The 18,811-nt window shown below is 40.8% G+C and overlaps 1 protein-coding gene across 1 annotated transcript in view; it reads left to right on the top strand.

The window, feature by feature from the left end:
- Positions 1–1,181: 1,181 nt before the first annotated feature.
- Positions 1,182–18,811, top strand: part of chchd6b (coiled-coil-helix-coiled-coil-helix domain containing 6b) — a 60,696-nt gene continuing 43,066 nt past the window's right edge. The window contains exons 1-4 of the mRNA XM_008297228.1: positions 1,182–1,409; positions 2,032–2,119; positions 2,680–2,734; positions 5,881–6,037. Coding sequence (XP_008295450.1) covers positions 1,326–1,409; positions 2,032–2,119; positions 2,680–2,734; positions 5,881–6,037 — 384 coding nt within the window. The 5' untranslated portion in view covers positions 1,182–1,325. The remainder of the gene's footprint in view (positions 1,410–2,031; positions 2,120–2,679; positions 2,735–5,880; positions 6,038–18,811) is intronic.

The following is an 18,811-nucleotide window of genomic DNA, read 5'->3' as shown; positions in this document are numbered from 1 at the left end:
GGTGTCCTCACCGGGACGCAACCTTCTAGCTGCGATGCAACAGTGCTAACCACCGAGCCACGAGAAGAGCTTCAGTGAACTTTGGCAGTGACCCTTGAAAGTTTCTGTAAGTCTACTGATGGCGAGCACTGTCTGTGGCCAGTGTTAAACCTCAATTACACCTGTGGACATCAGGGAGACGTGTAGTTGTTCTGTGGTTTAGTTCACATGGAGACCACTGGGAGGCCTCTGTTCCATACATGTGCTGAGAGATGGTATCTACCTCTTCTCTACATGCACATTACTTTCCCTGTAGTTGCTGAACACATAGTCTACAGAAGTTTTGGGCGGCATGTGGACGTACACTGGGTGGTCTCCGTGGACTCTCATGGACTAGGAAAATTGACTACATACCATGGTGGGGTCTACAGGACAACATTGCAGATGCAGAAAGTATAAGTACAACTACATGCTGTAAGGGATTATCATGACAGCTTTATGGGCTGATCCACGTTCCATAGGTGTTTAGCAAAGCTGAGAACGTATGACTGCAAACCCATGTCATTTTCACACTCATCCAAATATTTAGCGACCCCTTGTGCTTCATGGATGTGGGCATTGTCATCCCATCAAATGTGCCCAGTTGACCACATTTCCAGGCCTACTTACTGGAGTCCAGAAATCTAAATGCAGCCGTCCCTTTAGTTGTCGTTCCTGCTGAGACACTAACCACTTTGAGAAGACTTTGTTCCTGAAGCTCCTGCCATCTGTACCCCAACAACAAACTTGCTTTTAAAGTCACTTAGATCTTTTCCTCTTATCATTATGATACAAAATCAGAGTCAAGTAGGCCTACTCAGCATTTTTTATTTTTTTTATTTTTACAAGCAACATAGCATGACTTAGTGTGAATTGCTTAATTGTGTAATGCAGTGCACCTTTTTTCACTAATTTATGTAAGTTTTTCCTTTAATTTGTCATGACAATGTTAATGACACCCTTATTTATCCTAAATATCCAGGATTATGTCCTTAAGATGTGTTTGTCATGAAAAGCTTCACAAGTCACACTTACGAGTCGTCGGACAAAAGGTTAACTACATTTCCCATCAACCCTTCATCCCACTCCTGATAAGCGAAGACGAGTCATTGGAGCCGAATTATTTCATCCAACCAATGAGCTGAGAGGATACTGCGGTGTCAGAATGACCTTTATTGGAGTATTTTGACCAGCAGTCGCTGTGGCGGCGACTCCAGCCGCTTTCTTATTTATGTGCCCCTGTCACAACAGTGGACAGGGCTGTTATTAGTCGCTCTAATCGTGAGGAAACCGACAGCTCGTCAAAAATGGGAGGGAATGGGAGCACGACGAGGAAAGTGTCATTCGGACTGGACGAAGACGAGAAGGTCACCGTAATTGAAGGAGTGAAGGTATAAAATATATCGTCCTGCGTGTAATTGAGAGCCGGAGTTTGAATTATGTGAGTAGGTTTAGCGAGCGATGCTAATAAGTAATTTAATTCTGTGGTGGGTTCAGTCCAGAAGCCTGACAGGTCCTTATAAAGTGTGTGAACAGGTCCCATATCCTCAGATGAACCCGTGTCAGACCCCCGTTACCAGCTGTCTTAAGTTTGTAGGCTTCTCTTGTAATGCCAGTCAAGAAATGCTAATCAACGCTAGCAAACTGGGTGTTTACACAGTTTGTAAGTTACATGCTTGGGGACTTACCACAGCCAGTATGCTATGTGTCAGTATTAACACTTTATACTTCATGAGTAGAAACTCTTCCAAACACAGTTCAAAAACACAACCTGCAGGTCTGACAGCAGATAAATAAACTAGCACTGTTTTAACACACCATTAATGTTGGTCAGAGAGCTCAGGCACAGCTGCAGAGCGGCACATGATCTGCAAGTAGGTAAGTGACCTGTTCAAGGACACTTCAGTAGACTGTGTGATGGACTCCTTCACCACTGTCACACGCTGCTTACCAAGGCACACATCTGTCCAGCTTTCAAAATGCTGATGTGTTTGTTCCCACGTTCTCCTTCAGCTCTCAGAGGATGTGCTCCGACGAATGAGGGATTCTCAGAAGTCTGACAGCACCAAGACCCCGTCGGACAGTCGTAAATCACCACCAAGTATGTCCCGGTCAAAGACTTTTCCTTTCTCGCAGACTTCCCACTGGTTGACCCAGCATGTCAGCAAATGTGTCCTCAGGCAGTGAATATACAGAACAGTGTCACAACAAAGATCAGTTCTGCCTCTGCCTGACATTTTCAGATTGTTCATTATAGAGGACAAAAGACATCGAGTTTAAACTGCCATTTATATGCACATATTTATAAGAATATTTAATTTTCATTTATGGCCTCAGAGAGTCTGTTGGGAACTGCCTCACTGTGTTGCTCAAATGTATGTTATTTGCTCAAATGTTTGTTTATACCTGTGCTCGCAATTAAAATGACATGTTGCTATTGCTTAATCATTTGTTTAACATTAGAGACAATGATTTTAACGTGGGCCCTGTTTTGGTCAACTTACAATAGATAGTTGTGTAAGATTCAGTTCAGTTGAGCTGGATAAATGTAAGTAAGCTAGATGCCCACAGAGAACTCACTGGGTCAGACCTTAACCGTTCTGCAAACAGATCTATTTTGTAATCGCTAATACTGTTGATATTTATCTCACTGATGTTCAGGTCCAAAACCAACCAGACCCTCCAGTACAGAAATACAGGAAGAAATGCGCAAAAAGTAGGTGATCATACTGTCAAGGTCACTGTCCCTTTGTGTTTATCCATGCATGTTTACAGTCTGCAAGGACACTTCAAAAAGTTCTTGGCATAAGGGAGAGAGGTTGTATTATTTTTCTATACAGTCTACTTTAACTTAGACATACTTCGTCCACTAGTGTTCAAGCTCTGCTGTCCCTTCACGGAAGAAGGTCACATCTTGAGCCTCCAGATATTCCTCAGCAGCATGTATTACTTCATCATCACTCTGAAAATGGCAACCACACAACTAGGGTTTCAGTTTAGGAAACAGATAGAAGTCAAATGGTGCAGGTTGGTTTAGTCAGGTGCCACCTGCAACAGTTGAAAGCCTCATTTGGCTACTTCTGCTACTTGTGCTGTGCGGACAGGTGCATTGTCCTGATGCAACAACACACCAGCAAGTTTTCTTTTCTTTTTTTCTTTGATTGCTTCAGACATTTGAGTTTTTGTGGACAGTCGTATGAGGCTTTATAGTGTACAGTTATGCCCCAGAATAGGACTTGTTTCCAGGTGAGGCCGAGAACTTTTTAAAGTACCCTTGTATGTAAAATCTTAATTTAACTTGAGTTGTAATTCTGCCATATTTGATGAGGGAACTGCTATAACTTCACTTGAATTTTTTATTTTATTTTATGTTTTATTAGTGTGCACTGGTCTTGACTAACTTGGAATCTAACATGTCCCTGAATATGAAGATGTGAATATTTTTATAACATGGCAGATTGAGCAGAGGATTTTATCTACAGTAACTTAAATTCTCAAAGATTTAGGTTGAGCCTTCTGTGTTGTCACCTCCAACTTATGGTTAGTAGAAATGGCAGACACATAAAATAGCATACATTCATTGCTAATGTGTAATGTTAACGGAGAACATCCACATGCCGAGCCACCTGTCAGCACTGCTTGTGCTGATTTACTCTCTCTGTGCAGCAGGCATGCTGCTATGCTGTTGGAATGCTTGTATACTGTCCTGAACCACTATGGATTTACATGTTGGCAAGTCGAACAGCTCTCACTCGCTGTCAGTGTCGGGCTGTCATTGTATATTATTATATCTTAATCACTGTGATTAGTGCTAATTGTTTGCAGTACAATCAGTTTTAAATTATAGGTCTATGTAGTTTACAAGTTAAAAAAGGAAGCCAAGTATACAAGCTGTGTCAGGTAGTGTAGTAGAAGTACGAGGTGTGTCAGAAAAGTTTCAGGACTGGTGTCACAAAATATATATTTCAAATCCAAACTACAAACTACAAGTTTTCCCCTTCGAAGTAATCCCTCTGGAGTCTAACACACTTTACCAGCCTTCTCTGCCACACCGCCATGCACTCCTGGAAGGATTCTTCCGGGATCCTCTGCAGCTCTGTCGTCACAGCCATCTTGATGTCATCTACGTCTTCAAAACGGGTCCCCTTGATGACCCCCTTGAGCTTGGGGAAAAAAAATCACATGTAGTCAGGTGGGGTGAGTAGGGAGGTTGCTCCAGCACGGCGATGTTCTTCTCAGCCAGGAACTGTCAGATGCTCAGGGTATTGTGAGCAGGCACGTTGTCATGGTGAAGCAGCCACGACTCCTCCTGCCACAACTCTCGCCTCTTCTCGCGCACTGAATGAAACAAACGCTGCAGGATCTCTTTGTAGATGTTCTGGCTAATCGTCTGAAGGGGAAAACTCGTAGTTTGTAGTTTGGGTTTGATATATCGCGTTTGTGACACTAGTCCTGGAACTTTGCTGACACACCTTGTATACTAGACAACCCAATATTATTGCACTGCAAAGAATAATGTCTTTGCAGCTGATAAACTTACACATTTTTTTTGAGATCATGTGGTAATGAAGTTTCTGATAATGTAGCAGGCCATATTTCAAAGTGTTACTGGAAAGGACTGAATTAGATCAGGGGTCTCAAACTCAACTTACCTGTGGGCTGCTGGAGATAACAGTCTGGATGAGGCTGAGCCACATCAAGTGTTCCACAAAAAAAGATTTCAAGTATTCCAAGAAAGTACAACTGATCCAGTCTTCTCAATCTTTATTAATAACAATTCTGAACATGAAAGGTTCTTCAGACCATAGGCTTCTCTTACCTACTCCTTGCTGCCAGAGACTTGGCAGCACTTTCTCTTTCACAGCTGAGCCACATTTGGCTTGAGGGAGGAAACAATTGAGACCTTCAGTATGGCTTGAAGATGCTCCTCAGTAAGTTTGGACCTGTACTTTGACTTATTAAAGTTCATGGTGGAGAAGAGCTTTTCACACATATAAGGAAAAAAAAAACAAACGCATTTGCACTGGGTGATAGGATATGTTTTCTCTCCACTCGGAGACACTCCCAAATCACGTGTCAAGTGACTAACGTTGGTAATTCGTGTTGCTGTCACGAGCCTGAGCTATGGTAGCCCACAAGTGATTAAAAAAATCTAAAATGACAACAACTCGTGTAGGTACGTGTGAGAAAAATGCGCAGGCCGCACTAGCGTTAAACTTTGATGTCAAGTCGGGGGCCACAAAATATCATTGACCCACGGGCCGTGAGTTTGAGACTCCTGAATTAGATTATTGATTGCATTGTATGTGTAATTTGATTTCATAAAGCAATTCAATAATGAAAGATCTTCCAATTGCTGTAATAGACTTTCAAGTTTCAAACCCATTTTCAGTCAAAAAGTTTTTTTTAGAAAAACAAAACAGGAGCACAATGACAAACATTGGTTGCTGGGGTCCACACTGAGTTCACAAACTGTTTTCTGGTAGGTAATCTGGTGTTGGCAGCATTAAAGCAGCTAGAACAAGGAGTGATAGCTTTAAAGACAAGTATTTAACCAGTAAAAGTAATCATATTCAACATTCAGTTATATTGGACAAGATTATTCTTTCATAAGTAACTCACTGTTCTATTCTACTTTCCACTATCAAAGAGCAGAAGCAAACAATTCATCAGAGACTGTATATATATTTTCTTAAGGGTTCATCCACAAAATGTAGGTTAGCACTGATTTACAGAAACCGATATCTGTCTGACCTTGGTGGATATCTCTCTGTGTGAACAAGAAGTTGCATGTTGGACAGACTTTCACTGGATAAATAAAGCGTCAAAGGTTAACAGTGCTTATCTTCCCCTACTTTTTAGCTTTGAGCGTCAACAGGCTCTGGTGCAGGAGGAGTTGTCCAGACTGGCCCAGAGGGAGAGAGATGCTGCATCAGCCACAGGCCTGGATGAGCTGGCCCCTGCCCTCATCGCGGAGAGGGGAAAGGCCCATGAAGAGCAAGAGAGGGCCAAGATACTGGTGAGTGATGCTTTTACGGTCTGTATCAGGAACGCACACTGATTTTGCAACTTTATGTGCAACTAAGTTTGCTGTTTAACTTTGAATTGGGCTTAAGAGTAAGTATGGAGAGCACAGATTGTATAAAATGTGGACGTACATGTCAGATGTGAAATTTGATTGTCACCGAGTGAGCGAGGGGTGGCTCTGACTGAGCAGTGAGGACGGTACGTGTGGCAATACAGTAGGAACCTGCCAGTCACAAGGTAGTATCACCTTAAAACATGCTCCTCTTTATTACTCGAAATGGGACTGTAACTTACAAAATGGACATCTTGCTGCTTTCAGTCTTGAAGCAAGCAAATAAAACATAAACTTATTAGAATTTTTTTTTTACTGTCGAAACAAATTAACGGAGAAGTAGGGTCGTTTTTTCCAAAACTTTTTTCCTTTTTTTTTTTTTTTTTTTTGCATCCAGAGGTATTGCCCCCTGCTGGCTATTACAAAGAATGCAAGTTAAAAGCAGTTCTGAATTTGCTTCAATATTATATTTGCAGCAGAGGAGGCTGCAGTTTCAGGACCACAATTCCTGGACCCTTGTTTGTCACTGCAAATTTGATGATCACTAAAGCATAAAATACAAAAATGTATACATAAGACTGAAGAACTGACAGTGTCACTCAAGGGCTGCATGTGTAAGTGTGTATGTTAACCCCGTATGGAGTGTTTCTTTTTCTTTCGTTGGTGACATATGAGCAATGATCTATTGCTGATCATTAATTAAAAATTCTCTCCCTGGCGGTTTTCGCTTGCTTCGGTTTGCTAAAATTACACATTGTGGATTTCCTACTACCCTGTCTCTCTCTCTCTATTTCCTCTCCAATTGATTTGTCCTGCAGTGTCTTTTCGTTGTGTGCTTGCCAGCTGTAATGAATACTGAATGAAGCCGCCGGCTTAGCTTACACTGATATGGGCTCCAAACCTTTAATAATGTTGCATTACAATGAGAAACTGAACACTCTCCCCTCAAAGCCTTGTTTTCTACTTTTTCTGTCATTACAAGTCAATACAGGCTGTCAGTGTGTCTGGATTTGTGTTTTTTTTTGTGTGTGCAGAGGTGAGGAGCTACTGAAGTTGTATTCTGTGTGTGAAAAGTGCAGCGAGCATATGACTTTGAGTGTTTATGTGACCACCTGTTTGCCTCCCTATTCCCATCTCTAACTCTTTCTCACCTTTTCTTTATTTTTGGTCTCACCTCTGACTCTCACTTATTACCGCGCAACTCTTTTAGCACATTTGTTATTCTCCAGTGTGATTCCTCCATTGCCTAAAATGTAATGCATACTTAAAAGACAAGAAACGGCGCTGAAACCTGGCAAAATTCAATCCTTAGATTATGAAGAAAGACGTTTCTGTTTTTGCTGTATTGCTTCACCCTTTGAGGAGAATCAGACAACTCATGAATCTGATTTAAAAGCCCCTACAGTAACAAATCTCTGTGCTTAGCAGGTGGGCTTCCCCCTCTTCTTTGCATTTTCCATCGACCTTGTATCCACCAGCAACAACACAGCTGGAGGCTCAAGGAACAAGTTTCCCCACCCCCCCACTCTCTTTCCGTATTCCACCTTAAATCGTTCCACTTTAAGTAGTTTGGGAACCGCCTGAAGTATTTCTCTGAGGAAAAGACAGACTTAGACGCAGACATACAGTCACCATCACAATACTCAAGCATATATATAGCAAACACCCCCCAGCCTGTTTCTCTACATGCACTCCTGGCTCCGCAGCATGCAGGCTGTGTGTTGCTGGTGGGGTGAGGAGAGGGTGAGGGAGGTGTGAAGGCAATACCTGTCGAAGAGCTGAGCTGCTCCCCGTACTGCCTCAGGCTGCCTGTCACAAAGACTCAGTTTAGCAGTTTACCCCTGCCTCAGCACCAACTGCCACCGCTGGGACAATTCGTTTGTGTATTTATATATCTGTTTCAGTATCTGCTGTTGCATGTGCAACCTGTGCGTTAAACTGGCTCTGTCTGCCAATGTACATCAGAGGAAAGTGTGTATAAGTTGTGGGGTGATAACCGCTCGCAGGATTCATTCACAGTTCAATCAATACTACATTCGCAGGTAGAAAATGTATTTTGTACTGTGATATATATATATATTTTTTTAGCTGACTTCTGTAATACCTGATGGTGTTAATTTCTTCCATCTAATCCATCATGACTGACAGGGCTGTACTCAACCAAAGAAAATCTTTGTCGATAGAAAGCGTACCTGCTCTTCGACCAATCAATAGATGAGAAATCTGCACTTAATCTCTAGATTATTTAAATCATCCACAGTGCACTGGCTGCACTCTACCTGCTAGCCCTGTTAGCCTAAATGAACTCTAAATAAATATAAAAGGTTACTATTTGCAGGATGTTACAGCATTTTCATCTCATTATTTAATTTGAGAGTTTATAACATGATTTTTTTTTTGTTGTGATGAAAAAGAAGGCTTCATATCCAGCTAGGTCTGGGTGCAGTTGCCGCTTTTGGCAGACGCTGAAGCCGTGGAAGCTGTCACCAGATCCGCCTGCCGCAGCAAAATGATTATTAGAACAAACATCAGATAAGCTGATTCTGATATATTTACACTCAAGGCTTCAAGTGTGAAACATGAAAGTTTGTGGCACGACAAAATGGTAGAGGAGTTAGTATTCGATTGTTAGAGGATATGCTGTGTTGGCTGTGGAGCTGTGATATGCAAACAGCTGCAAATTGTCCCTTTTACTTATTGGCCAACTGTTTTAACAAACTGCAGTCACACTCACTAACTTTTGTAGCATAATGACTATTAGTTTTGAACTAGCTCATTTAGTCAATGTAGCTTGAATGTTAGACCGAGCAGTCTGCATGAAGTTCCAAGTTTTTCAAATGCTGGCTATGTTGAACACACCTGTTTTTCACAGGTAGTCTGTTCCTCTCGCTGCCAAAAAGTAACAGACTAATCCTGAAAGGCTTTTATTGTAGCACTTTTCTCCTCATGAAAATAACATTGGTGATTGTCTGACCAATTAGAATTTGATCAGATGAGAGCATATCAACCAACCCATCAACCTGGAGACGACAGGCCTAACTATTCATGTAGCACATTTGTACTGAGCTGTAACTCATTGAAATATGTTGTTGAGGTTGACATTGACAAACTTTTACTGTTCTACAATTACTGGCCAATTATAGACCAGTATGTCAATGTGGGGAGTTTAAAGTACATCTCGTTTGTTTATGCTACATTGCCCAATGAGTACTGACCTTTTCATTGGAAACCCACCAGTGTTGATGGAGAAATCTGAGTGTTTTAAATGGAAGAAATACAGCAATGTGTGGCTGAAGTCAGGGGAGACACATTGGCCGTGGCTGATTTGAAGTAATAATAAGTGGTACTCTTCTTATGCATTCACTCTGCATTTTGATGAGGATAGTAGTTTATGTAGTTATATAGACCTTTGAACAATGTTTTTATTCTATATGGTTTTTCCACAAAACCAGTTTTTATGTAGATGGTGATCATTTCGAGTTTGCATCTCTGGTTATTGTCAACATTTTCTTTCGGTGCTATTACTTCAGAGTCATATCCCCCCATGACGTCCACTTTCACACCCCACCTACAAAGGTGCTCCTAAGAAGTGTATGCCCCCCCCCTTTTTTTTCTTTTTCTCAGTGTGCCACGTCACATTCTGAGACTATATTTACCAGTTGCACCTTGAGTGAAGACACGGAAGAGATGACAAGTTACATTAACACCTAGTCTCTTCTCCCCTCCTTTCTTTCATTAGCACCTCCTGTGTTTGTTTTTCCCCCTGCCTGTTGTCTCCACCTCAGAGGTGTCATTCCTGCTACAAGTAAAATGCAATTAGTATGCACAGGTATTCAGTGCTGAGCATCTCTCTTACACACACACACACACACACACACACACACACACACACACACATGCAGACAATAACAAGCATCTGCTTTAAGCTATTGAATTTCACAAACCTCCGAGGTGGGTGAGAAGAATAGACTTTACTACTTGTGTATGGGTCATGGGGGAATGTTTGCAGCCCTGTATATTAAAAACTGTCTTTTATCTGCCGTCTCCAATGAAAAAACAGTGATAAGCAACAACATCAGTGGGTACAATTTTAATTCAGATCTGTTTAGTCGAATTTAATAAATCCAGGTGCACACATTTTAATGAAAGATATTGCAGGAACCGGTGAGCACTAGAAAGACACAGATACGTATAAACATATCAGAAAATAAAATCAGTAAAGCAGGACAAATTATCTATGTAACAGTTATTCATTTGCAAGGTTTCATACAGCTGACATTGTGAGGGTTTAATATTTATTGAATGTTTGTATTGTATTATTCAAAATATACATGCTGTAGTATCGCATCCATATTTGGATTCTAATTGTCTGTAGTCACCTTAATTGCCCTCGCTCCAATACTAGTCTGCTCCATCCAGAAGTTTATTAACCCTGGAAGCAATTTTCATGTCAATTTCAGTGTGGAAAATAGGTTACTCCTCATGCGTCATACCGCCTTGATACTTGTTCTTTATAGTCTATTCAAACCCAGGAGGGACATTTCCTTGACTCCCACAAACTTAACATTAAAGTTGCGCATTTTGTAACAGGCAAATCAAGTTGACACTGCCTTCAAGTCTGACACGTTCGCCTGTGATCAAAGTTTTACACAATGCAAATGACACAAAACCCCCAAACAGTTTCACTTAGATTCGATTGAAGCTGTGCAACAGTGGGCTGTGATACATTTTTGCTTAAAGAAATCTCCTCTTTAACCGCAAAAAAATAACGATACCTTGATGTGAAAATGTAGTCGGTCGTGCAGTCTGAGCTGAAATGTGTGATAAGAGGTGATGCGCCCATTTGGTCACTCCTGATGTTCCTGTTCTCTCACACCTCCTCCTTCCTTTAACACCCTCGCCAGATTGTTGGGTATGCATTTAAACAGCAAATCAGGTAGTTCTTTAATGTCAAATATATTCTAAATATCACTGCCAGGCTGTGCTTATAGAAACTGGAAGCTGAAAGTGTCTTATCATTTGCTGAAGGTTTTCCTTTTTGAAATTTTGCTTGCTGTGTGTGGTCAGACTCACCCCGCTCCTTTTTAACCATATCACATTTGACCTCCTAATACCAGCGGCTGCATATTTTCGGGTATTAGCTGATCTATCTACTATCTGAATAATTCAGGGTTGTTGCTGTGTAATAAAGAAACAGAACGTGACCCTAAAATGGTCACTAGATGGCACTGTTGAAGCATGTTTGGTTGTCCTGGGGATTAAAAGCAGGACGGATGCATGCTCTGCACAGCAACACGTGCTCCTGGGCAACATGTTCCTCCAGCATTTATTCCTCCACCTCTGTCTCTCATCTTTTTATCTGTCTCGTGTGTGTGTGTGTGTGTGTGTGTGTGTGTGTGCGTGCGTGCATGTGCACGTGTGAGTGATGACTCTGACTGAAGCATTTGACACCGGCCAAAAGAATGACAATGAAAACCAGGGTGAAAAGCCCAACATTCATTAAAGTCAGACCTGAGATGACAAACAGTCGGACCACAGCGGTTGATGCCACACATGTTAACAGTATTGCCCAGCTGCTGTGTAGAAAACACCAGGAAACGACACGAGACGAGAGTGGAAATGTTGCGTGTTCCACTGAATATGCAGCCTTTCAGTTACAAGATGTTCTCGCTAACTAGCAGCCCCCCTGCTGTCTAAGCCTAAAAGACATTTGTCTGATCACTGAATATAATTCTCTGTAACAGATCTGTGTACTCTTGTTTCGGCACATTTCCTCACTCTCATTGATTTCTCCAACAATTATGTTTTAATTGAGTGTTTTCTTTATCTCCGTGATTGCACACAGTGTTGAAATTCCAAAGAATCATTTATTAACATAGGAATTATGCAGTAACATATTCATTTATTTACTAGCCTACAATTTCATCCCTCCTCACTGAACTAGCCCGTGGTCACATTATTCTGTCAATTCCAGTTACTTCAGAGCCTTTGAGTGTTTGCCCTTAAACACCAGCTCTGTTGGTGAATTTCAATAATCTGGGGATGGGTTTTTTTCGTTCACTTGAACCACGATGACAATGTATATCTAAAATGATCACAAATCCATTGGTTTTCAGCAGATGATGGTCATGATGTTGAGCAGATTACCTTGAAATAATAATGGGATTCCTGCAGTACAAGAAAAGGATGGTTACCCTTTGAGGTTGTATATTCATTGAGTGGCTATTCGTCATCACATATGATATTATGGTTGTCAAAATCTGCATTTTTGGAAGCACCTGCATCTACGCCAGTCTACCATTTTACATGTAAACACATGTACACACATCCATTTATTTCTTTGTCTACCGCGACCCACCTGTGAAAAAAGACTGAAGTCGCCAATATATGGTAGCAGGCTTTGGCTTGTGCAGAAAGAGCATAGAAACTTTAAGGCAGAGATGTGCCAGAGAGCTCAGAGGAAGAGAAACACGATCGGGGAAGGACTATAGTAGTTGAAAGACAGAGAGAAGAGTCTTGGAAAGTGGTAGAGCAATAGATTCAGATGTCCGACTCTGACTGCCAGCCGACCAGATAGCCAACCCTGCTTGTTAGCCAACGACTGAGCGAGAGGAACAGGAATGTGTGAGAGGAGGAGAACGGATCAATAAAAGAAGAATTAATTGAAGTTGAGATATGGCAGCAGAGTGAGAGGGGTTTATGTTGAAATTAAGTGGATGAACATCAGTCTTCAACCATAGTGTTGACTTTTGAGGCTGTGAGTGGGATATACTGTGAAAGTGCACATATGCACACGTATAAAACTCTGAATTTGTTTCTCATAGAAACTGACTGAGTCTGAAATACAACAGTGATTCAGACGCACACATTCACACATGGCTAAACCACTTGTTATCAGCTAGCGTAATCACAGACTTGACATCTTTTCTGCATGTTAAAGCAGCTAAGCCCTTTGTGCACGCTCACACTCGCTCACACACTCGTTCGGCGCTCCCCCACCGTCTTCAGCAACGGTAATTGCTGACGAGCAGAGCGCTCACCGGATGAGGAGATTTTGATCGGTGCGGAGCGGTGAGAGAGCGCCTCGCACAAATCCTGTCGGTTCAAAGGACAAATGTGTCGGAGTGGAATACCTCTCCCATCAGAGAGCAGTCGTGATGTAACGTGACAGCTGGACAGGACTTACTATGCAGAGGAAAAATGATGTTTCCAAGATGATGATTGTCATTGAAGGGCATAATGATTCATGTCTGAACAAAGTATGAGTGTTTTGAACTTTGGAGATTTCTTGCTCATTAAGAACATTTTGAGTTTGTTTTAAGTTTTTCACATTAGCAAATAAAAGCAGTGATGTTATGTCACTGGATTTGATTTGTGTGTAAGTTAATTTTACGAATCTAACAATTGACCTGTTTTTTAATTTTTTTTAAACATGTCTGAAAAGGATATTACTAATATGTAAAGAAATTATTTTTGCAAACTGATTTGTTTTTAATAATTACTTGCAGTTTTTGTAGGTAATTTTACATTTTACCAGTTTAATGCGTGTATGTAATATTGTATTGCTTCATCTTACATTCGGCGCTTATAGATGGAGTAAATCTTTCATCTTACGTGTATTTATTTGTCAGTGAAAGTTACAATTTGCTGAAGAACCGTGTCCACAAATGAATGCCAAATTCTTTCTGGATATTGCGTTTTTTTTGGACGTGAGCATCAATATTTTTGGTTAAATGTGGTTTAGAAGAGAGAAGAATCCTATGTTTTTTTTGTTTGTTTTTCTCTCATCATTACCTAATCCCTCATTCTCCTCTCCAACAAAACCTCTTTCTCTTATTCAAATGACTCTCTCTCTCTTTCTCCATCGTCTCTCTCACTGTCTTCCTCTCAGTGTCTTTTTTCGCTATGTGTCTCTGTGACAGTCTGTGGTGGCAAAGCAGGCTGATGATGAAGTGTTAATTCATTTAACCTCCCCCGGCAATGTGACGAAAACACACATTTAATGAGCAAACAGCTAGACTAACCAATTCATGCCTTTGGTATTCCTACTGTACTGTGTGTGCAGGCTTGTGTGTGGGTTCATGTGTGTTTTTTGTGGGTGCATGCAGGTGTGTACATCACCTACAGGTGTGAGTGTGATGACTCATGCATATGCATATGGGCAGGTGTCCTATTGTCCTAATAGGGGATGTGCATTTAGAGTGGATGTGTTAATAACCCTCTGATGCAAGTATGCCAAGTCCAAGAAAAACCTCTGTTTGCTTGCTGATGGTGTTAGGAAAAAACTAACAAAAAACAAGCTAACTGAAAGCTAACTTACTTGAGTACTGTAGTATATTGTGGAATACATTAAGCAGTACATGAGGAGGCTGCCATGTTTCCCCTATTGCAAGCCAGTTTGCAGGATTCAACATCCTTACTCGCCATGGCAGCTGTCATATGTACTTTATTTGCATACTAAACTACAGTAAATGCCACTTGGGAGTTCCAAAGGCTTGATAGATTTGTTTGGGACATTTGTGATGTAATGTAACGCCCCCTGCTGGAGTACAGATCTGACTAACGCAAATGATTTGTTTTAACCGTTTACATATACAGCAAATGTATAGACCATGAATTATAAATTTGATCCAATTGTTACAGATCAAATATTCAATTTCTACACGAGTTATTAGAATAATGATTATAGTCACATGTATCCACCATCTGACACGTCAGCAAACGTCTACTTGCAAAATATGCGAGAGTTCACCAATGTATAAACATGCTACAAGTTATAATTAACAATTCTGTGTTAATAAGGGAAATTATAAGGGATTAACAGTTTTTCTTGCAGCTATTTCATCACTGTAATTAAACACCTCTTCAGATGAAAATCAAGTTTGTTTGTTTTTTTAACCTTGTTAACATCAGCATGTCCATATGGTGTGTTTTTTTTTTTTTTTTTTTACACTGAAACACACATGAGCAAAATAAGCAGTCAACATCATGGCGGAGCATTTCCACCTTTAGGGTTTGTTTACTGACATCTGAAAAACACGCATTGAGATTTTCGGAGTTCATGTGTATCAAACTTAAGAAGCCAATCCCATCAATTTGCAGGGTGATGTTTTTTGTTTCATTATTGTTCTTCAGAATCAGTTTGAATGGCTGAATTACAGCTTGCTTTACTGTGTCTTTGCAGTGTTTGAGCAGAGTGATAGCTGAGCTGGTGTGCTTCAGCTGCAATGAATGAGTATAAAGAGAGGCAGCGACTTGATAGATCCATGCTTTCTCAAGAAAAGCAATGGCGTAGAATTGAATCTAAAAGCAGGGGTCTTATGTCAAAGCTTGAAAAATGACAAATAATTTCTGCACATTATCAGAACCTGTCACTTTTATTAAAGTGATACAGTAACAGAGTGGGAATTATTGAGTGCCATTTTGCGTACGCGTATGTGGACACACTTCACTGTCCATCATTCGTTGTGCCTTTTAGGGCAAATCCAGACAAACACTCAAGCATCAGCACGGACCAAACAAGAGCAGGGGTAAAAGCACTCAGCTGTACCAGTGGTATTTATTACTGGCACACATGATGAATGTGCTTACCGTACTCATTCCCATTGAGATATGACAGGAAGAAAGCTGGTGAATTAGCCCTTATTTTTCTCCTCTCTTCCTGTATTTGTGTCTTTCTCCCTTTCTCTCCACCTCTTTCTCCCTAATTAAAAAGCCAAATCAGGAATTTAACTGCACAAACTGTGTCTGCCAGTGACATTCTCCAGCCTAATCCTCATTTTAGCCCTCTTTCCTCGTCTCTCTCCCTCTCTCTCCTCACTCGCCTCCAAGTATAAAACCACACCAAAATCTTTTCTCCCCAAACACATAGATTTATTCAAATGCACCATTTGCATAATTCAGTATTTACATAATTGATTTCCAAGGAAGCGTTTCTCACCATGTGAGGTGGTGTTGGAGACCAAAAGGTCTCATCTTGTCACACACATACATGCACGTACGCACACAGTCTTAGTAAAGTGTCACATTTACCACCTCTTGTTTTTTCTGTTTTCTACTCCCACAGAGACATAGACACACTCACTCACACACACACACACACACACACACACACACACACACACACTATGTTGCCGGACGGTTGAGATTTCAAGTCTAAATCAAGCGTGAAGCGTCGCCAAGCTGGTGCATCTGGTGACCCTCATGGTACACCCAGCAAACATGATTCGGCTAAACATAGATAATTACAATGTATTGATATTCATTAAGTTGGTCTGGTTGTCATTAACTTCACTGTCTTTATTATTTATGTATCTTTACTTACACCTCTTCACCTACTTTTATGAATGTTTTTGGTTTTAATGACATGCATTGAATCTCACAGTTCAACCTTGGTTTGCATTTATTATTATGACATAATGCCATTTATCAAAACACTACCTGGAAGGGGTCCACCTCCACTGATGATCACCCAACTCGCCCTGTGTGATCAGATACGATATGATGAAAATGGTACACGTTTTCAGACCGTGTCTCCTGGAAGGCTTTCATAGCGTTGTGTTTGGTTGTTCGGCTGAAAAGCGAAATAAGAAATAGCTGTGCCAATAATGGGAAAAAAAGAGAGCTTTGGAGAGAAGTTCAAACCCTGGCTTCTTTCTTACCTTTCATACAGCTGTCCGATCTTGGCAGGGAGCGGGTGTAAATGTTGGATTCAGATTTGTGAAAGTTACGGAAATAATATTTGGCCATCCGACAAGCTGCTCTGAAGATCCGGGATCCATCTATCTTAGAGTTTGGAGAGTAGAAAGTGGAGGGTCGTTTTGAGTTGGGTGGTGGCTGTTATTGTTAGCATAAACTCGACCGGTTCAGGTTAGGTTAGTAGACGTAAGTGTTGTTGCTATGGTTACCTGCGGTTTTATCTGTCTGCACACAGTTTTGTTGACCTAAACTACTTATATTTTATACTTTATAGACACCTACAACCCGATATCTGTGGTATTTTTAAATACGAAATCACAATTAGCTCGATTAGTAACTCATTAAAATTACATGTAATGGTTTAATCAAGGTAAAAATCCTGGGGACTGTCCGTTGGTTTAATTGTAGCACTTTTGTGGCTGTGCTTTTGCTAGCTCAGTTGATCCAGACTCTTAATGTTCCCTTTGAGGCGGCTGACTGCTGGTCATCAGGGAGCTTAGAGTGGATGTACCTGGAATGCTATTGTCTGCTATGGTCCATGGACCGCACCAAACTGCTTGGGTGTGTGTTTGTCTGCATCTGTATCACAAAAAGCCCCTTCACCTCTCCTCTAAAGTCTTTCATCTATGGAAATGGGACCTCCACACTCCCGTGAGCTCTCTGTTGGGGTCCACATATACACAAACACAGTCACACTCAGACACATATCCAGTTTAGGGCCAGCCGCTGAAGAGCAGGGAGGTTAAACAGATGGCATCGGCTGTATCCGTTACACAGATTACCCAACACACGCACACACTCTTTCTACAGCAACTGGCTTTGTGAGTTCACCTCATTTAACTCAATGGTGTTTTTATGAGGCATGGCAACATTAGAGCCACCTACCGCTCTAATCTATCCATTTCTGTTCTGTGTCTAATACCAGACTGGGAGCACTTGGTAAGAAAGGCAAGACACAATATGGTGCCCGGCATGTCTGTCTTAAAATGCTGTAAGTGAACATTATTTGATTTGTTGATAGCCTAACATATGCTGTCATATAATATTTTATGGCTGTGTTCAGGGCTCATGCATATGCAGGCAGGTCTATAAATGATCATATAAACACAGATAGTAAGCAGCTAGTCTTCAGTTCTGCCTGGGCTACTTAAGAGGCGTCGTAAAACAGGCAATAAACATACACGCACATAAGATAACTGCCATTTAAATATCATTGCGCAAGCTAAAAATAAACACTTATACCTGTATTAAAACTACACTCTGAAAAATTTTTTATGAAAGCAATATTTTTACTTCAGGACGCTTAATGATTTGAAAACAAAGTTACTTACAGGCCGTATGCAAAGGAACAGTCTGTGACCTACAAGTACCATCTGTCAGGCGAGTTGTGTGCTGTGTATCCTCGTTCAAGGTATTTGCTCAGTCATGTTTCATGTGAAACTTTGCAGCCTTTTTAAATACGTAATGATTGCATGTATTAGTACAGCAACTGATGCCACTTTTATTGGACCAAAGAAATGTTGGCTTCTGTTATGTTCATTTGTATATTGACTTGCTAATGTAAAAATGCATTTTATGACTCAAATTTACAGTCAAAGCAGACAACTATGGGCATAATCAGAGGTTGAAGAAGTATTCAGATCAGCAACATACAAGTGTTCCATTACAAGTAAAAGTCCAACATGGAAAATCCTACGTATCTAAAAGTACATAAGTAGTAAGCAGCAAAATGAAAGTATTAAAGTCAAAGTACTGTTTTGGTCCCTCTGGTTTATATATTGTTATACTGTATATGACACTATTAGATTATTAGCAGTGAAACATGAGTGTGTCAGCAGCATGTTACTGATGCAGGTGGAGCTAGTTTACATTAAGTTTCATATACAGGGACAGCAAATCATTTTGAGGGGTCATGAGATGATTCATTGCAGAGGACAATAGAAAAAAAAGTAAGCTCTGCTACACAAATCTGTTTTCACTTTTAGGACTTTTTTACTTTAATCTTTGATTTTTACT

This window comes from Stegastes partitus, unplaced genomic scaffold (genome assembly GCF_000690725.1).
Source record: "Stegastes partitus isolate 25-593 unplaced genomic scaffold, Stegastes_partitus-1.0.2 Scaffold1201, whole genome shotgun sequence".
In the NCBI taxonomy this organism is placed as follows: domain Eukaryota; kingdom Metazoa; phylum Chordata; class Actinopteri; family Pomacentridae; genus Stegastes; species Stegastes partitus.
This window is presented reverse-complemented; position numbering and strand designations above follow the sequence as displayed.